Source organism: Rosa rugosa, chromosome 1 (genome assembly GCF_958449725.1).
Source record: "Rosa rugosa chromosome 1, drRosRugo1.1, whole genome shotgun sequence".
NCBI classification, from domain to species: domain Eukaryota; kingdom Viridiplantae; phylum Streptophyta; class Magnoliopsida; order Rosales; family Rosaceae; genus Rosa; species Rosa rugosa.
This window is the reverse complement of record NC_084820.1, coordinates 66,401,046-66,420,614: the sequence shown is the minus strand read 5'-3', so window position 1 is coordinate 66,420,614 and position 19,569 is coordinate 66,401,046. Positions and strand designations below refer to the sequence as shown.

The window sequence follows — 19,569 nt, the reverse complement described above, 5'->3', positions numbered from 1 at the left end:
ACTCGACAACGCACATCCCCAAAACTACCCGGTTTTCGGATACCAGACTCTCTCTCTCTCTCTCCTAGTTTCTTTTCCCATATATATGAGCCTTTGTTTCCAAAAACTCCACCCAAACACAAAAATAGAAAGATACCCAAAGAAAGCCTCATTAACACTGCCATTACTAGATGAACAAGAACCTCACCATCATCATCCTTTCCCCTTTCATCTTCTTTTCCTGAACGAACCAAACTAGGGTTTTCCAGTTTTTTGCTATTCTGGCGATCAATTTCTCTTTAGGAACTTATCGATATCCGTTTACAGCCCCCTTTCTTTTGTTAAATTCGAAAGAAAGTTAGCTCAATTCCTCAAAAATGGGAAGAGGCAAGGTTCAGCTGAAGCGGATCGAGAACAAGATCAGCAGACAAGTAACATTCTCGAAGCGAAGGACAGGATTGCTCAAGAAAGCTCATGAGATCTCAGTTCTGTGTGATGCTGAGGTAGCTTTGATTGTCTTCTCCACCAAAGGCAAGCTCTTTGAGTACGCTACCGATTCCAGGTACATATATGCTTCATTACTATTTAGTTTTAGACTGTGTTTGTATTGCTCGTGTTGCACGTACAGATTCAATTTCTACTCCTTCTAACTGCCTTGAGCTAGCAAGCTTATATATTTTTCTGGGCAGATATTTATTGCTGTTTTTTTTTTTGTCAGATGTTGTTTTAAATTATTATTTTTGAATGGAATGTTGTTTACTAATAATTAGTAGTCCAGAAATTTCCTACAGTATTGACAGTGCAGTATCGAGTTAGGGGACAGATCATCGGACGTAGTGGGTATATATATATATATATACATGAAGATTTTAACAAGCCAGTTAACTACTACTTGCATAGCGTATACTGTTCCCAAAAGGGTTGTTTATGTATCAAATAGAAGACTCAAAACTCAAAAGAAAGAAAAGGGATATATAATATTAATATATATATAGTCCAAGTCCAAGCAATAGTCCATGAGCATGGGATGCTTGTACTTTTTTTTTTTTTGTGTGTGGTCAAAATGGGATGCTTGTACTTGATATCTATAAATTTAGTAGCACTTGTTATTGTTCAAATAATAAATTTGTTTGCAGCTGTTGGACCAGGGTGAACAAGGTTCTTGAGAAATGTGTCGTGATTGTATAACAGTATTTTTTCTTAGATATATGTATATTTCCAATATTTTTGGTTGTGCATCCTTATTTTCTGCTCCAATGATATAGCTAGGTTTTGGAAAGGTGCAAGGAAAATAAAGGAAGCTAAGCATCGTTAATTGGGTTTTCCAAACTAGTATTCTATGGAGGTTGAGATTTCACAAATTTTTGGAGAACATTTGGTCAAAAGCATGATATTTAACTAGAAGAAAGGATTTGAATTGATCGTGGAATATGACTAGGTTCCTGAATTAATACCAAAACTAGTCTACCTAGCTGCATAAGAAAACTAGTTACAGGCATTCTTTTTCACATGATTTGAAATTATCCCTACAATATTCAGATTTTAATTTAAAATAACTAAATCCACCTACCTCGTAACTCATTTGATGAATAGTAGTGTGTTCTAGGTTAGTTATCAATCTGAAATTTTTATCAATCATTCTTATTTTAACAACATTAGGGTTTAGGATCCAATAGTTAGGTTTGATAACTTAGACAATCTCCATTAATTTTGTACCTTCGTCTAAATTCTAGACACTAATCTTGCCTAGTGCACATTTCTCTGAAAAAAAATGAAGTACACATCTAACTAGGTATTGACTAAACGCTATGGTACGACATATTTCTTATCCACAGTATTAGACAAGGCTTCAAGTTCAAATAGAAAATAAAACTGAAATGCATGTGGACAAAAAGGATGAAGATCAAATTTCTTCACCAAACTTGATAGAATTAGAATTTTATTTAGTAATTCTCTCACTCTATCCTTCCAAATTCCACTTGATTCGAAACACTCCTAATCCACCCACATTGTTCACCAGACCATGCATGTTCAAGAAGTTCACTTTTCTTTGAGTTACTCCTATCTAGCTTTGATAAAATCACTGTTTATTTCCTAACAACTTAATCGGAGGTATACTCCGTTGTGTAACACAATTATACATTAATGCATGTTTGATGTACCTAATATATACCTCGATCATAATATGTCAAGCCTTAATTCCTAATAAATTTTGATCTTTTGGTTGTGATATTTAAAGTAGCTCAATATCAGCTAGTATATATATACTAGCTGCATCATCATGATCGATCCTATATAAGAGCTTTCTAACTTGTTAATTATGAGCGATATAAGTTTATGAATCGTATTCATTCTCACACTTTTAGTTCAGAATAATGTCATTATTAGCTTGCGGTTCTGACCTTTTTTTTTTTCTTTCTTTCTTTCGGAAAATTAAGCATGGAGGGGATCCTGGAGCGATATGAACAATACTCGTATGCAGAAAGGCAGAGCATGGGTGTTCCTGCTTCTGAATCACAGGTATTCTGTGCATTCCTACCCTGCCTAGCTAGATAGCTGGTGCTAGTGTGTATGTGCATGTGTATAAATATGTGTATATTTGTGTGTATAAATGTGTGTGTGGGCGCGCCCGCCTTAAATGATGGCTTGGCATGGTTTCATTAGGTAAATTATTTCAATTTTATTGCACGTTAATTTTCTTTTAAAATAAGGATCTAAGGCTCCATTAATTTGTCTTCATGGTTTTAATTTCTAGCTACAGTATTTTGCTTAGTATTAAAGACTTTAGATAAGTAATTTCTCCAACATAATGGATCCTGAGATGTTTTTGCAGTAGTCTTATCGATTCAATATATAGTTGTGCCTTTAGCAAGCTTGGTTTAAGTTAAACCAGTAAAGATTTTGAACCCCAAACTCATTGGACCTAGTACGTTCACTAACAAGAACTCATAATTTCTTGAGTTCTGTTGATGTGAGTTTTGAATTTTGGCACAAGAATATGTACTCTCATTTGCTGAAATCTTCACAAGAGTATCTTCGATGGACTCTGAAATAAGTTCATAATTAGTTAAAATTAAGAAAGAGATTAAAAAAAATTCAAATAATTAAACCTCTAGGAGCTCCTAATTCTGAGGGGTAGGAGTGTGGAATGTCCCTTAAAGATCGGAAAGTTTGGGGTTCAAAAAATTCAAAATAACATTTTAGTCATGCAATTTTTGTTTATGTGAAGTTATTGATGCCATGAACTGATTTAAGAAATTAATAAGCCATTTATATAAGCCTTTGTTGCATGGTGGTTGCGTATATAGGGAAACTGGTCCATGGAATTTCCCAAGCTTGCGGCAAGGATTGAAATCTTACAAAGGAAAATAAGGTACGTGTGTTTATACTGTAATTTTTTTTTTTTTTCCGAAAAGAATATCTACATGGATGAACATGCAAAAAGTTAGGATGATCATGGAGTTCCGTTCCATTAACTCTGATGATCACTACTTTGATTAATTCTCTAGGAATTACACGGGAGAGGATTTAGACCCCTTAAGCTTGAGGGAGCTTCAAAGTTTGGAGCAACAGATTGATACAGCTCTTAAGCGCGTGCGAGCAAGAAAGGTGAATCATGTTAACTGTAGCTCCCTTTTATTGATCTTATTTAGCTTAGTTCGATAAACTTTCAAGCTAATATGATTTCCAATTAATCCATTTATAATACTCATATCGTAGTTGTCTGTGGCTTTGTTCAGAACCAAGTAATGCATGAATCCATTTCAGAGATGCAGAAAAAGGTATGTTCTGCTTTAAGTGCATATATATGCTTCTTATTTTCATGAACGTCTTCTCACATTAGTAGTGTCGACACTTTCAGCACAGGACACTGCAAGAGCAAAACAACTCGCTAGCAAAGAAGGTAAAATTAATTAGGGCAAGCGAATTGGCCGGGTTTATAGCTAATTGTTACATATGAATAGTGCATCTAATATATTACAAATGTAAATTAACCTACAGCTGAAGGAGAATGAAAAGCTGCTGCAGGAAGAACCTAATAATAATCAGCAGCCAAACCCCTCAACCCTCGTCTTAATGCCGCCACCGCAAGCTACATCACCACCAGCCCTACTCTCTTCTCTAACTATTGGGTACATATGTACACATTCATACTATGTTTATGTACATATTTCTTGAAATACAATTCGTTAATTAGCATTAACACAGTCGAGTACTGACAGTAAGTATGAAAATGCAGTGGGGCTTCCCAGGGAAGAGGAGACGCAATGGATGAAGATGCTGAGGATCATCAGGGAAGAGCTCAAACTTGGCCTGCCAGTAACACACTCATGCCACCATGGATGGTTCGCCATTTGAATAAATGATGCATGCAATCACATCAGAAATATATATATATATATATATATATATATATATATAAAATAAATATATATATCCTATTGTTTAATTTGGGGTGTTGATCAACTGCAAGATTCATCAAGGCATCACTAAATTTAATTTACCTCTCTAGTCTCTACTCTGTACCATGTAAAGGAATAAGAACAAGAATATTGTTTCTTGCAAGATGAAATTGCAATAATCTAACCATGTTTTGATCAAATTTTGAGGTACTGTACCATCTTGATCTGCCTTACCTCATGCTGGCCTCATAACAGAAGTTGTTGAAATTTCTACAAGGAACAAACTGCGGAATTACCCAAAAACCAAACATTTAAAACATAGATTGTGAAGCAGCTGTTCGTACATGCTAAGTTCAGGTTCAAAGTTTTCATATAACTAATGAGTAATTACAGAAACAGGTACATCCCAATGCGACGTCTTGACATAAATACATACAAGATTACAAGAAATGGCCACTTTACAATGTTATTACAACAACTTTTATTACTTACTTTCTAACTAGATTGTAAATGAAGTGATCAATAGATACAAATTGACATAATGGTTAACTATCTCATAAGTTGATCCCATTGTTTCCTCACTTCCTATAACTATTTGGCTCATCATCTTCAAATTCGTAGTCGCCACCATCAAGCATGTGCTGCCTGCATCAAATGGAAACTAAAATGGTCATGTTCCTCAAAGACGAAAGTAAAGTAAAGAACAAATAGGATGCAATTCTAATCCACTGGGGAGAATGCTGCAAAATTATTGCTCAGTACCTCAATCTTTCACATAGGCGTACTAAATTATCTGAATCTGTTCTAGACGCAATGTCCTCAATAATAGAAGCATTGGTCGGAGTCACACTATCTGCAAGCCTAAATTCGCACAATTCCTTCAAGGAACATGCATCGGTCAACACAGCTGAATGTCCCCCACCAGCTGCAAGTTTTTGAACTGCCCCAACACACCTGCAATTTGCACTTCAATTAATGTACAAAACAAAGATGGATATGAAAACCTGCTTTAGAACTCTATGGGCCATACCAATCAACTGGAGATGGATACCAAGCATAAGTAGATTTCTCATTAGATGCCTGACCATAGCTATTGTAGCCCCATCCATGAATCCTTCCTTCCCTTGTAGAAATAAGTGTATGGGAATGTCCACATGCAATGAGCTGCACACCAAGTGGAATAACCAAAGCAGGAATATTTCGGAAAAAGCTTGCAGACTCATTAGGATTACATGAAAAGAATCCAGTTTCAGGGCCAAGGCCTAATTGTCCTGCTCGACTGCCACCCCAAGCATAAAGAGCTCCCTTCTGAGTCACAGCACATGTATGCACACCACCACATGCCACGTCCTTCATGAAGATTGCATCAAGTGCGACCACTCTCCTTGGCAATAACTCTTTATCAGCAGATTGAAGAGAACAATGACCAAGTTGCCCCATGCTTCCCAACCCCCAAGTATACCTGTGTGAGGGCCAAATACAAATTATTGTAAAGGAAGAAATTTGTATAGACCCTAAAAGTAAATAAAAAGTGAATATAAACTACATTAATAACTTATTCTGGGAAAACTATATTATACATGTGGATTGTGCTAGTGTTATATCATCTCATAACATATATGAATGATTCAATATAAGAGTAACCTCTTTTATTTGGAGGATCTTTCTGTTGTTTAGTAAAAAACCAACATAAAAACCTTCTAGGCATCACAATTTTATATATAAAGAATGACAGCCATATCATTGTTCCTTCAGCTGCTAAAACTACTGCTGAGGATGTGAACCAACATTATACATAAAAAACCAGAATAATCTAGAGGAATCAATAGCAGCAGATGCAAATTAGAATGAATCCATTTTCATATCATCCTGTTCCTCCTCTTAAGATGGGAGATTCCTAGATGAAGATATCTGCAAATCTTCTGACTTAAATGCCATGCGGATAACCCGAATACTCGAGCTAAAATGTAGGACTTAATCTCCAACTAATAAGCTATTCAGATCACTTACACCTCGCCATCTTCAGATAGAGCTGCTGTGTGGTACTCCCCACATGACACTTGGGTAATCTTCACAAGCTCAGGGGCTTCATCAAGGAACTTTGCATAAGCATTTATTATACGAGCCCCTTGTAATCCTTCACATGTAACGCCTCTGCCAAGCTGGCCAAATTCATTGTATCCTGGTGTATCCAGAATATTAATTAGATTCTGATAAATTAGAGGTGGGAAACAAGAGCATGAGCTTCAGTTTTCTGCTTATATTTTCTTTTAAGGGATCTATCTTCCATTTTGAAAAAAAGGTATTTATCGCAAAATTGCAATGACATAACCACGTCTAGCTTCTATTCCTAGAAGTAGAAGATGCTTCCAAAGAATTTTATAAGACAAAAATTTTGTTTGGAGTTGGAATGATTTATAAGGGACAACATAGAAAATGATTAAAGAAAAGCAGTTACCCCAAGCTTGTAGCAGGCCATCCTCAGATAAAGCCATCACATGAGCTGCTCCACAAGATACTTGACAGATAGCCTGCTATGATCCTTTCAATAAGTAATGTTATGACTAAGTAATAAATGAAATGTATATTTGAGTTCATGGAAGACCCATATGCTTACACCAATTAGCTCATACATTAGAAGTAACATAAAAGCACTCCATCAGAGAATGTTCCTCCAATGAAGTATTCCATACAAATGCAATTTTTCTCTATCCTCTTGTGCATTTTGCAGTTATAATCCTAGTCCAGTTGTCCAACTTAATAAACGCATTGTTTGCTGCGGCAGCAAGGCCTAGTCAGACTTAGATCAAACAGTCCAGCTAATGACAATTAATCAAGGTTGATTAACTCAGTAGCAGAATTGAAGCCCAACGAGCTCAACAGTTTTGATATCTATCATTTTCTTTGTTAATGAACTGTCTCTCTAAATTAACGTTACGTTAAAGCTGAACACCACTCATCTCTAAAAGGATGGAAAGACTATGAAAGGAAGAATCACAACATACCGTGTTTGGAGCAAAGGCCCCCCAAAATAAACGCGGCAGATTTGAACCCTACAATGAGAAGTAGGGAAAATTTGGATAAATCATAATATGCCACAAGTTGATGAAAGTAGGAAATTTTTTCAAAATATCAAACCTGATTTTGCCCCCAAATCCAAAGCCTACTTGTCGACATGGTTCCATCATTCTTGCGAGGCTCTGCAATGGCAGCTGTACAATGTGCTCCACAAGATACAGACTTCACAAACTCCGTCTCCAATTGCTTCACTTTCTTTGGATGTTTACTTCTCTCCTCAGTTCCATCTCCCAATTGACCAAATTCATTAGCCCCTGACCAAATCAACACCGACCAAACCTTTACTTAACCCTATACCTATCATCCATTCCCAAACCCGAAAAAGGGGTTTCATTCTATATTTCTATTACCAACAACTAAATTCATTCGATCACTCCATTCCCACTACACACAATTTGATTGAATTCACAAATGGTAAAAAATCGAAAACAAGTAAAAAAAAAAAAAAAGGAAAAAAAAAAAGGCATATTACCCCAAGTGAAGAGAGACCCATCTGAAGCTACAGCTGCGGTATGCTCGCGGCCGCAAGCAATGTCCAGCCAGCGCGAATTAGCTCCGGCGGGGCACCCAAAGAGCTCCGGCGAGAGCTGCTTCGGGATCCTCAACTGGCGCTCTCTGCCCTTCCGACCAGTCTGGCCGGACTGGTTATATCCCCAAACGTAAATCGCACTCCTCGCCTTGATTGCCGCCGGTCGGTTTCGGCCCAATAGTTCCTCGATATCCATGTTAACTAACCAATAATAAATTAATCGAACCCAATTCGAAGGAGACTTAAAAGTTGCGAGCTTTTTTGGGAAAAAGGTTTAAACTTGGTTGGCAAGGAAGGAAGGAAGGAGTGGAATTGAAGGGACGGTGGAGGTGGGTCACTCTTCTCTCCTTCATACACGAATGAAGGAGAGGAGAGGATCTAGAGATGGAAGAGCGGAGGGAATTTTGGGAGGGGGAGGAAATGTAGAGTTGGGGGGTGATTTTGATGGCTGAGTCAGTCAATGTGATAGGACAAACTGATATTTGATTTGGCCGTTAATCGTTACTGTGTTCCGAGATACTGGGACAAGGGAGCCGGGTCGGGTCGGGTTCGGCATTGAAGGCCTACGTGATTATGGTAATCGGATCTTGGATTTTATTTATGGTTATGGTTAACTAGATCTGAGCTGAGGACAATGTAAACATCATATTAACGTCTAGTGATAAGACAATTTTCTACGATCAAATCTTCACATTTATGGAAGATTTCCGTCTACTCGACGGTCGGTCATATCATTTAGTAACTTTTTATATGTGGTGTATCTTTAGATATCCAATTATGTTCTTATTATATTTATTTTCCAATATCTCGTTGCATCTCCTATTATTTCATTAATTTTTATTACGATGTAGCTCTTACATTTATCAGTTGTAATACTTTCTTATTGAAAAGAAGCTTTTTCATGTTAATAAGAAAATTGTAAATGTCATTATTAAGAGAAGTGTCAATATAATTGGTTGATTTATTAAGTTACATGCTTTGTTGGTCGGTCGATTTTTAAACACCTATGTGTATGACTAAAAAAATTACGAGTAAAAGGACAAATCTTTAATAAGAATAGACCGTTCTAGTAGGCAGATGATATGACACATCAATGAGAGCACAATAGAAAGTAACCGTAAGACGTTTGGGTATTTCAACATATGAAAATAGGGACCTTTTTAGCATAAAAGTATAGTTTGATGTAACAGACGGACGACTTTCTCCTATTCCAAAATTCCACAAAATTGGTAAGGTGATTTCACACAAAAAAAACAAAAAAAAAATTGGTGTGATGCACCTTTCGTTTTGACTTTTGTGGTACGTGTTAGGTGATGAAGCAGAGACCATAAGAACTCGAAAACGTGGAACATTTATCAGTTGTATCGGAGCTCCAAGTCTCGACTTTCATACTCTCACACACAAACAGGCAAGTAAATCAGCAACCCTTACCATCAAAGCCTCTTACTTTCATTCGTTTCATCAATTTTTGGACCTATGTATATCCAGAAACCATGTCTCTGATACATGAATTGTGGATTTAGTTCTATGATTTTATAGTTTCCGGGAATTTTTTTGAGCACCAATCTCATTTTTAGTGTAATTTTCTTACAGAAAAAAATGGCTGAGGGATCATCTGGAACCAAACCTGCGAAGAAGCTCGTCGAAATTGATATAATTTCGGATACTGTATGCCCATGGTGCTTTGTGGGCAAGAGGAATCTCGACAAGGCTGTGGAAGCATCCAACGGTCGATATGACTTTAGGGTACTCTTTTATCTTTACTCTCTGATCATTCTTGCTCTTATTATTGTGCATGATGATGATGATGATGATGATGATGATGTTGCTCATTTCTAGATCCTTAATGTTTGCAGATTAGATGGCACCCTTATCAGCTTAATCCTAATGCCCCTAAAGAAGGTCTTGATAAGAGAAAGTACTATGAGCAAAAATTTGGGTCTGATATGTCTGCAAAAATGGGCAATAGGATGTCAGAGGTATTCGCTGTAGTTGTGTGTATGAACCATGTCAATTTAACACTAAGCGCATGTACATGCTTAATGTGCTATATGCTATGCATTCACTATTTTGTATTGACAATTGCAGATTTTCAGAAGCCATGGCCTTGAATATGACCTGTCTGGACTCACGTACGTGTGAAGAATGATTTTGATCTTATGTTGTTTTTTTAGTTTTCGTGTTGGTTGTGGAAACGGTGAACAAGAAGTTCATGTTGTGGAAAGTTTGGAAATGAATGTGTTTTGTTAGGTGATATCTTGATTAACATGTCTGTCGAATATGTACAGGGGAAATACTCTAGATAGTCACAGGCTTATCTACTTTGCCGGGCAGCAGGATCTTGCGAAGCAACATGATCTTGTTGGTGAGCTCTTTCTCGGGTACTTCACACAGGCAAAGTACATTGGGGACAGGTAATTAAGCTACTGGGTTACTTGGTCATGAGCTTTATAAATATGCTTGCTTTAAGGTTGTGTTGATGGAGTTTGTGGAAATGTGTTATATGTAAACCACAGCCACTCTAAAATGAGAAGGACAGAACTTATGACTTTATGAAAATATCATGTGGTATGATCTACAACTGCCTTTTTCATTAACAATAACATAACTCAGAGTCAAATGAGAAATAAAATATGAGAATTTTATCAGTCTGCTGTATACAGTACCAAATCTTATGTAGAGAATTGGTTGCTCTGCACCAGAAAACTTGAAATAATAGAAAAGCAGGAGGGAAGCCATTTGGAGGGTTCACGGCAAGATTGATTAATTTTCTGATTTTCCATAGCAGTCATTTAAGTAATTGTTCCTACTTAGTTTGATCCATAAAAACAGAACCTATTGTGATGATCACCCTAGTAGGTATATATCTTTCAGATCAGGGGTAAACTAAAAGGATAGTGCAGTCATAATATGATACATCCTTCCCTAAAGATTACAAGGTAAAGAAGCGATTTCAAAGCATGTATATATATCTTTTTACATAGAAAAACTGTATTTCCTCATTCCCCCTAAGATTATGCAAATCAATGCTATTACCTTCCTAAATTGAATTATGAGGCACAAAAATTTGCAATTTGGATATAGGGAATATCTTCTGGAATGTGCTAGGAAGGTTGGTGTAGAAGGAGCAGCAGAGTTTCTTGAAGACCCCAACAATGGCCTAAATGAGGTTCATACTTCACTGATTCTTTCATGTTGCTATTTTTCCAAGTTAATGTGTTAGACGAAGGCAAACATTTGGAGCATTTGAATTTTAGGATCAGAATGGAACTGTTGAGCTTACTGATTCAGATTGTGAGCACTGATTCTGTTTCATTATTGGCAACCCAAATAGACTGACTTTGCTTATTGTGATAAATTGAAGGTTAAAGAAGACCTTAATAAGTACTCGGGCAGCATAAACGGAGTCCCACATTTCGTGGTGGGTGATGACATTCAACTCTGGTTTGATTCATTTCACAAATCAATCTATTAAATAATGATTTTCTGGTTCTTTTGGCAGATTAATAATGGAAAGCAAGCATTGAGTGGTGCTCAACCGCCTGAGATTTTCTTGAAAGCTTTTGAAGTAGTAACAAAGTGATACGGGCCGCACATCAACAAGCATTGCTCTCTATGATCTCCAATAAGAATGCAACCTCAGAAATATGTATACTAAGCGATTTCGTTCTGTGAAACAGTCTTGTTTCTTATGTTTTTCAGAGTGTGAGTCGTCAGGATCATTGAATAGGTGAAATCATGTGCGGTATTGATTTACTGTCTTATATACCGAAGTTCCCAGATTTGCGTTTTCCTATCCAGATATTGTTTTTGTTATTATGCTCTTGGACCTCTTTTTGTTTTACCTACTATATATGTCACCTAATTGTATGTATAATTATACAAGAAACAACGAGAGGTGACAGAGGAACATACAGTAGAGTATCCCCAAATTTGGTACAAGAAAGTAGTCGACGATTTGTCATCTACAACCTTGAGAGTTGATACTTGATACAAGAAAGTAGTCGACGATTTTTGAGGGGAGTCGAATTAAGGGAGATAACGCTTCTTGTCATTGGTGGTACCATTCTGGTCGACAGCAATTCCTAGATGTACTTCTTAAGAAGTTACTTGGTTCATAATTAAGCTATTGAAATATTTGTTCTCTAGCTAAGGGTTAACTTAGGGTTTAGTATTGGGTTATGAATTTATGATGTATAGTTATTCAAACAAATGTGAGGCATCCGTTATTCCGTACTTCCAAAAAATAAAATATATAAAAATGGTGTAAACATAGAAGCAAATCTACGTCCGTTAAAGTATCCGTACCTCACTACATATGGAATTGGCTTCTCTCTTCTCCAAGTGGTAAGCTGTTATGAAACAGGAACAAAAACCATTCAATGATCCTGCCATTTCAGATTCATTTGTGGGTTGGTTTGGTGGCTCTGATATGATAATTGTCAGGAACAATTGTTTGAGCACGCACCCCAGTTTCATACACAAGCATTGCATGAACAAACATGGCTGCAAATCATCCCTTCCGAGTTCCGAAAAAGCCTTGCACAGTCGACATCGTTTCGGATCCGGTATGCCCTTGGTGCTTTATAGGCAAGAAAAATCTTGACAAAGCTCTAGAGGAGGCTGACCCTCTGTACGTGTTTGAGCTCCGGTGGCATCCATTTCAAACTTATCCTGATATCCCTAAAGAAGGCATTGATAAGAAAAAGTATTCTGAGGATAAGCATGGCAGCACTCATATATCAGAAGTTGTGGAAATGCGTATAGGAGATGTATTAAATCATTAATTCTATCGTTTCCATGCATGTGTATATCCTAATGTCATTTGCTACAAGTTTATGTCCAAGATTATTCACTATTTCCCCTTTCACAATTTGCAGATTTTGAGAACCACCTACCATGCGCTTGAATACAAACTTTCTGGAATCATGTAAGTGTAATCCATGATTCATTTTCGAAGACCTTCATTATATGTCACATTCCAGAGTGCGATAGAATTTTTCTCATTTTTCCCCTTGCTTATCATTTTTGTTTTTGCTTAAAACAACATTTTTGGTGTTGCAAATTTACAGGGGAGATCCTCTAGATTATCACAGGCTTGTATATTTTGCTGGGGAACAGGATCATGATATGCAACATGATCTTGTGGATGAGATACTGCTTGGGTACTTCACAGAGGAAAAGGACATTGCAGACAGGTAATAGTTGATAATGGTTGTAAACTTGTAATTAGTGATTTGTTAGATCTGATTAAGAGGCACAAGCATTTGCAATTTGTATATATGCAGGGAATATCTTGTGGAATGTGCTGGTAAGATTGGCATAGAAGGGGCAGCAGAGTTTCTTGAAGACCCTAACAATGGGCTCAATGAGGTATCTTTTTCTTCATTGATTAATTCCATTAATGTTGCTATTAAGCCCTTGTTTGGTTTGTGAATTAGAGGCATGGTAATGGAACAAGAATTTTCGCTTCTTACGCGATAGTAAGTTTGAGAAAACTCGAAAAGAAGGAAATTTAAACCCTTCGGTCTTCTTGGGTTTGTTTTTCCTTTTGCTTGAAAATTTGAGTCATTTCCATTCCGCAAACCAAAATGGACCTAAAAAGAGAAAAGAAGCAACTATATGATCGAACTGTTAAGGCGTTAAGCTACTGATTCAAACTGTGGGTTTGATACATTGCTCTTCTGACACACTGAAGGTCACTGAAGATCTTAAGAAGTACTCGGGAACAAAACAAGTCCCATATTACGTGGTGCGTGATGCAACTTCATATTTAGGACTTGAGCTTTGTTACATTAACGAATTACTTAGATCCCTTAACTGTTAATTATTACTTTCGCAGTTTAATGGAAAGGTGGACTGCGTCGGTGCTCAGCCGTCTGAGGTGTTCATGAGAGCTTTCGAAGCAGCCACAAAATGATACAACCTCATCTGGAAGCCTTCAATCTCCATCTATAAAGGTGATGGAGCCCTGGAAATATGTAATTGTGTACATGTAAACACAACTTTGCTAGAAAGTCATCTGTTGTATATTAAGTGTACATTTGTTGTATAACCAAATTGTAAATTAGCATTGTGAATTAGGTCTGCATATATGACCTTGATATATATTCACTCTGACAAGAATATTAAACAGAAATTTTGTAAGAGAACATTGTTCATATTAACCACCCCTTTTATGGTACAGTAGATGAGTAGAATATTAAATCTGTTGCATAGATGAACGTTATGAATTTGGACTTCATTGCAAACCGAAGTAGAGGACATGAGTGTAACCGCAGAGCTTACGTGAAAAATAACCCAGACTACAATGACTAAAATGATTGCCAAGATTCTGAAACAAGCCTTTGCTGAGCAAAACCTTACATCAACTTAAACAGGGTTTGCGGGAGTCGATGAGTAAATTCCATCTATATAAAAGGCTGAAAGACCAACCAGCAAAATAACACCCAGAGAAAGAACACTGGTAACATAGATAAGCTGTACAGAAAGTTTTCTCTCTACTGGTGCAATGCTATACTTAGATGACTTTTGCCAAATGCACGTAAAATTGCAAGAACTATCACATTTTTTCTTCCAAAGAAAAATTTCCAAAGGAAAAAAACATTTGGATAAACTGTACTTACAACATCGGTTATCAGAAATTAAGTTTTATATGTACTATCGATGACACTATTTTTTAACATGCGGTATTCACAGTGGCATCACTTTCTTTAGTATTCTATCTTCCTGATGCTGCTGGATTCATCGACGACGCGTCAATCAAGATTAAGTCGTTTCATCGAATGCCATGACCTACAAAAGCCAAACGATAATTCCACAGTTTAGACTCTACGCATTCATGAATAAAGACATTTTTTGTTCCTATCTTGATATCAAAAGAAATCCTAGAAATATAGCTTTAAATAGCATTTTTAGTTTCTAAAGTTGATATTAAGGTATGCAGCATCCATCCCTCTACACTACAGAACATCGGTAGAGTTTCAAGACAAAGCACAGTAGTGTAAAACTTTCAATTCCCAAGTGAATCTGCCTGCTTGGTTGTACCTTGATTGAGCAGAAATCATAGATATTAAACAATATAAAACCAAATTGCTTGATCTTGCAGCTCGAGTATTGTGTTGGTGCGACAAAGAAAGATCTACTCCAGGACAGAACTATATAGTTACAATTTTTAAATTTAACCTTCACATATGTTATGGCAAAGGAATTTCCCTATTATATAACAAAATAACACTAAACTACAACTGAGAAACTATTTGGCCATATAAGATATATCTGGGAAATTAAGAAATATTTCTGGGATATTATAACAATATAATAGAGATGCATGCCTACTAGAAACTATGACTGCTGAAATATTATCATGACTCATGAGTATGAACAAAGTCTGCTTAAGGAAAAACATTGGTAATGTTACCTTGCCACAAACAGGACAACTTTCACTTCTCTCCATCCACTCATATATACAAGCGAGATGATAATGATGAGAGCATTTTGTCATTATTTTGGGGTTTTCTGGAGTATATTCTGCATACAAAGGCAAATGGTAAACAAGTGAGAAGTCATACAAAACAACGGTATACTTTCCAGAATTATAAACCAATCAAAATTGCAAGAAACATCAGAAGTGCAAAAGTACTCTATCCTAATAAAACTAGCATCTGACATCAATGCCAAGACCTCACCCTCCCTTTACACATACAGTTAATTTGATTCAACTCAGCAAACAAACATAAAAACCAAGTCCAAACAGGATTGGTTCATCATTGGTATGAGCAAAGTGTGGTGGAAGTAGCCATCGGAAAATACTGAAAATCCAATGGGGGGAAGTTCTTTTCTTATAGATTGAGAAAGAAGAAGAAACACTAATATAAAAAATACAAAGGAAAAATACCTTCAAGACATGTTGGGCATACATCCTCTTCTTCTGAAGATGTATAAATGATCCCAAATCCAGTTGTTGCTTTTGCAGATGACAACTTCATCGAGGACCTCGAACGATGTTCTTTTGATCCATCTTCACAAGTAGATCCATTCCATTTGTCTCCTGTACTCAAACATTCTGAATCTGCATCGGTATCACTTCTTAGAGGTTCGGTCTCCTCATGAGAATGACTAGTGCCTTTCTCACGCCTAGAAACCAATCCATCCCGCTGCAAACGGATGTATCTGGGGTCAGCATCATAAGGCAAGGGTCTTGGAGGAGAGCGATACATGTCAGATAAAGAGCTATCAAGTGAGGCTGCAGAAGTCATCGATGCAGCCCCCTGAATGGATGAGGGGAGCGACTGCAGTTCCCCTCTTCTGAAAAGTGATGAATACTACAAATAACAGAAGATAAAGGATTATACATCCATCTTAAATATAAAGACCCCACAATTAATACTACATATATTTCTCTTAACAATGGCGTACGGATTATGAATTTGAAATGCATGGTATTTCAAATTAAAAAGAAAAAGAGACAAAAATAAGACTATTAATTCACTATCAAGGATCACTAAGCATACCACATTTACAAAGTTTTGACCAAAGCAACCAAGACACGGACAGTTCCTCAATGCAGAACTGTTTGGATTCACATAATCTTCAAAATCATCGGCATTCAAACAACAACAGAGAGCGCCCATAATGCCAGTGTCGAAATACACCTCCCCAACAATTCTACACTCTCATATGCCGAAAAATTCAAGCTCCACTTGCACTAAGAAAACCTCTGGGAGCACAAGTGTGCTTTGATAAGAACGAGAGAGGACACAAAGCTCGCAGAAGTCCGACTACCTCCGCGGACCAGCACCCTCCCTCTTCTGACTAACAAAGCTGGACGGCTTTGTGGTTTTGATATAACTTAAGGTTGCATTCCTCACCTGCAAAATAGGAGACAGTCATGTTTAAGTTTCAAAGAATCACATTGACCAACAGAAACGGTAAGACTCTACAGACTTGTCATCCGAGTGCAGTAGATAAATGAACTAAAGCACAAGACAGACAGACGCAATGGATGTCAACTAAGCTAATTGGGATCTACTTCAATCATCATTGTCATATTCCCTGGGAAAGATTGCAGGCACATAACTAACTGCAGTTCTGATACCATGACTCCTATAGATCATGTATCTAAAACAATGAGAGCAAGATGACAGAATTGAATTGATAAAGTGATTATGATAAAATTTCACAAAACAAAATCTCCAATAGAAACTGTCTCACTTGTGATAAAAAAGTGACCATCTTTCATATAAGAAGGCCATAACCAACATACAAAACGCAGAGAAATAAATTTGAAGTCTCACCAGATTGAAACTCATCCATGCAAATATCCTTTTCTCTTTTCTCAAGGAAATTAAAAGTTGAAAAGATCAACCCAGAACACACATAAATCAAGTAAACAAGATCAATCCATTTGAAAAGATCAAATTTTGAAGCAGTCAGAAAGTTCAAAACCAAAACCCAATTTGCAAAAACAAATTTTGCAGCAGTCAGACCCCCATCAACACCAAAACAGAACAAAACCCTTTTGCAGATATCAAATATGACACAAACAGAAGAATCAAAAACACTGTAGAAAAAGCAATAATTGCACAGAACCCAGATTAACATAGAGAAAAAAAAGTACCTTTAGGTGGAATGGAGAGAAGGATAGAGATTGATCTTGATGGGCGGACAAAGACAGGGGCACCCAGGAATCGGAAATCCAGTATAAAAAAATTTGGATTCTTTGGATAAAATTATATATAGATGATTCGAAAATCAGATACTAAAAATGGGTGGGTGGGTTTTGTAATGGAATTTTGGTGCAGCAATTGTGGGTTTTTGATGTTGGGGTGATATCAATGAAGGCTATGAATGCGCGGAATTTTAAAGCCACCTCCTTTAATCTTTCTCCTAACAGTGGGTGGAACATTCTACATCCTAATTTATTGTGTGAATTATAAAGAATGCGAATTTAACTTTTTCATGATGATGACCCAATCCCCAAAGGAATAAAAATTAAGCAAATATCTCCAAAAAACGTAAAGTAATGATTTCGTTTTTGTAGTGGCCGGAGCTTTTGTATCTTTTTAGTCAAGAAATGTTCTTAAATATTTATTTATTTTTATTTATGCCTTTATTTTTTCTTCTTCTTTTGATTGCCTTATTTATGCCTTTATGGTAATTGTCCTCGTCCTCTCAAAAAAAAAAAAAAAAAGTAATTGTCCTCGTCACTTATTTGAATTATTGGGAATTTGTGATTTCATAATTTCATATTTTGAATTGAGATTTTATAGCCCAAAGTTATTGAATTAGCCAATTGTGTAGAACATACCCCTAACAGTAACCTGTGTAATGATTCTCTGCTCTAGAGTTTAAATATTTTTTAGCATTATAAGTTTTTCGATGATAAAACATTCATAAGATGGAATTAGTTTTGCTATTATTTTTAGTCTCAATAGTGTGATGATGCAACAATGCGATACTACGACTCTAATTTTTAATTATGATTGTGTAGGTCTATACAATTATGTCAAAACCTAACACTTGAGATTTCAAAGAAACTCTAAACCTACGATCAATTATGCATCAAATTAATATTGATTTCTTTCAGTTAAATCTGCACATAAAGAACAATAAAGTAGAAAATGTAAAACGAAAAACTCATCAAAATTGATATAATTACATGAAGTGATACATCATGGCAATTTCCTTTTTGGTATGGTGCTTCTTTATGAGCATGGTGTACGTGGTGCAAGCACCATTCAGTTGGTAGGTTGGAGGAGGCGGCCATTATCTTTTTTATAGGGTTCATAACAAGAATGATACTCGCTTCTGATGAAAGTGTCGGCCTTGAATAGTTTAGTTAACTAGAGACACAACTCACGACAAGTTTGATACATTGCTTCATATAATATCATCCTCATTGTAGTTGAGACAAAACAATCATAAAATGAAATTGTCAAACCACCATTACAAGCACCAATTTCTTTCCTTTTCTTTGCTTTTAATTATTTCACATAGATTAATCTATTTACAACAAAGGCTAGTTTACTTCCATCATAACATTTTCAATCGACACAAAAGTTCTCCGTGGCTCTTAACATTCGATTTTATTTGATACATGCCTTTAAAAAAAAAAAAAAATTAAGACAGAATGAACAAGATTCTTTTATCAATATATAACCAGAAAATTCTTAGTCATCGATGAGATATATAAAAAATTGATAATTGATGAAATCACAGTAATCTATGAATAACTAATTGTTATATACAAAAAAAGGTTCTCTCACTTCGTACGTGAGCTCTCTCTTAGGGTTTTCTCATGGCAGCGGTGTGGCTATTTTTCTCTAGGATGGAGCCTTGGTTTCCTCCTTGGGTTCTCATGAGGTGAGGATTACGGCCTTGCGCGTTGGCTCTTCCTAGCACTTGGACTCCTTGTTGTTGCTTTTTGGGCTTAAGGCTTTGTACTCGGGTCTCTATTTTGATTCAAGTTATATCTTTAATGCCTTGGCCTGCATCTAGCTGCATTGTTGGGCCTCTTATTTTTATTTTTATTTTTATTTTTTTTCTCTTAGTTGAGCCCAAATAATCCTTCTCTATGTA

At 36.4% G+C, this 19,569-nt stretch overlaps 5 protein-coding genes across 6 annotated transcripts; 3 read left to right on the top strand and 2 right to left on the bottom strand.

Moving 5' to 3' along the window:
• Nucleotides 1-95: 95 nt before the first annotated feature.
• LOC133726255 (agamous-like MADS-box protein FUL-L) lies at nucleotides 96-4,581 on the top strand. Its single transcript, XM_062153769.1, has 8 exons — nucleotides 96-541; nucleotides 2,418-2,499; nucleotides 3,288-3,352; nucleotides 3,489-3,588; nucleotides 3,720-3,761; nucleotides 3,842-3,883; nucleotides 3,982-4,112; nucleotides 4,220-4,581. The coding sequence occupies exons 1-8, from the start codon at nucleotides 357-359 to the stop codon at nucleotides 4,344-4,346; spliced, it is 774 nt and encodes a 257-aa protein (XP_062009753.1). The 5' UTR covers nucleotides 96-356; the 3' UTR covers nucleotides 4,347-4,581.
• A 142-nt stretch (nucleotides 4,582-4,723) lies between these two features.
• LOC133726254 (uncharacterized) lies at nucleotides 4,724-8,448 on the bottom strand. Its single transcript, XM_062153768.1, has 8 exons — nucleotides 7,933-8,448; nucleotides 7,521-7,714; nucleotides 7,388-7,435; nucleotides 6,841-6,913; nucleotides 6,393-6,564; nucleotides 5,413-5,844; nucleotides 5,145-5,336; nucleotides 4,724-5,027 (listed from the first exon to the last, which is right to left on the bottom strand). Exons 1-8 carry the CDS (start codon nucleotides 8,183-8,185, stop codon nucleotides 4,961-4,963), a joined length of 1,431 nt encoding a protein of 476 aa, XP_062009752.1. The 5' UTR covers nucleotides 8,186-8,448; the 3' UTR covers nucleotides 4,724-4,960.
• An 814-nt stretch (nucleotides 8,449-9,262) lies between these two features.
• On the top strand, nucleotides 9,263-11,809 carry LOC133726252 (uncharacterized). Its single transcript, XM_062153765.1, has 8 exons — nucleotides 9,263-9,397; nucleotides 9,584-9,735; nucleotides 9,846-9,968; nucleotides 10,078-10,121; nucleotides 10,278-10,403; nucleotides 11,074-11,158; nucleotides 11,354-11,410; nucleotides 11,492-11,809. The coding sequence occupies exons 2-8, from the start codon at nucleotides 9,589-9,591 to the stop codon at nucleotides 11,570-11,572; spliced, it is 663 nt and encodes a 220-aa protein (XP_062009749.1). The 5' UTR covers nucleotides 9,263-9,397; nucleotides 9,584-9,588; the 3' UTR covers nucleotides 11,573-11,809.
• Nucleotides 11,810-12,260: 451 nt separating this feature from the next.
• Nucleotides 12,261-14,059, top strand: LOC133726253 (uncharacterized). The gene is made up of 7 exons (XM_062153767.1): nucleotides 12,261-12,336; nucleotides 12,436-12,761; nucleotides 12,870-12,919; nucleotides 13,062-13,187; nucleotides 13,278-13,362; nucleotides 13,688-13,741; nucleotides 13,832-14,059. Exons 2-7 carry the CDS (start codon nucleotides 12,492-12,494, stop codon nucleotides 13,907-13,909), a joined length of 663 nt encoding a protein of 220 aa, XP_062009751.1. The 5' UTR covers nucleotides 12,261-12,336; nucleotides 12,436-12,491; the 3' UTR covers nucleotides 13,910-14,059.
• A 384-nt stretch (nucleotides 14,060-14,443) lies between these two features.
• On the bottom strand, nucleotides 14,444-17,921 carry LOC133726251 (E3 ubiquitin-protein ligase At3g02290-like). Of its 2 annotated transcripts, none has more exons than XM_062153763.1 (5): nucleotides 17,609-17,921; nucleotides 16,503-16,859; nucleotides 15,887-16,313; nucleotides 15,410-15,519; nucleotides 14,444-14,784 (listed from the first exon to the last, which is right to left on the bottom strand). In XM_062153763.1, the coding sequence occupies exons 2-5, from the start codon at nucleotides 16,620-16,622 to the stop codon at nucleotides 14,758-14,760; spliced, it is 684 nt and encodes a 227-aa protein (XP_062009747.1). In that variant the 5' UTR covers nucleotides 16,623-16,859; nucleotides 17,609-17,921; the 3' UTR covers nucleotides 14,444-14,757. The 2 variants fall into 2 exon arrangements, with proteins under 2 accessions (XP_062009747.1, XP_062009748.1); XM_062153764.1 differs by lacking the exon at nucleotides 17,609-17,921 and adding an exon at nucleotides 17,286-17,514.
• Between the last annotated feature and the right edge of the window lie 1,648 nt (nucleotides 17,922-19,569).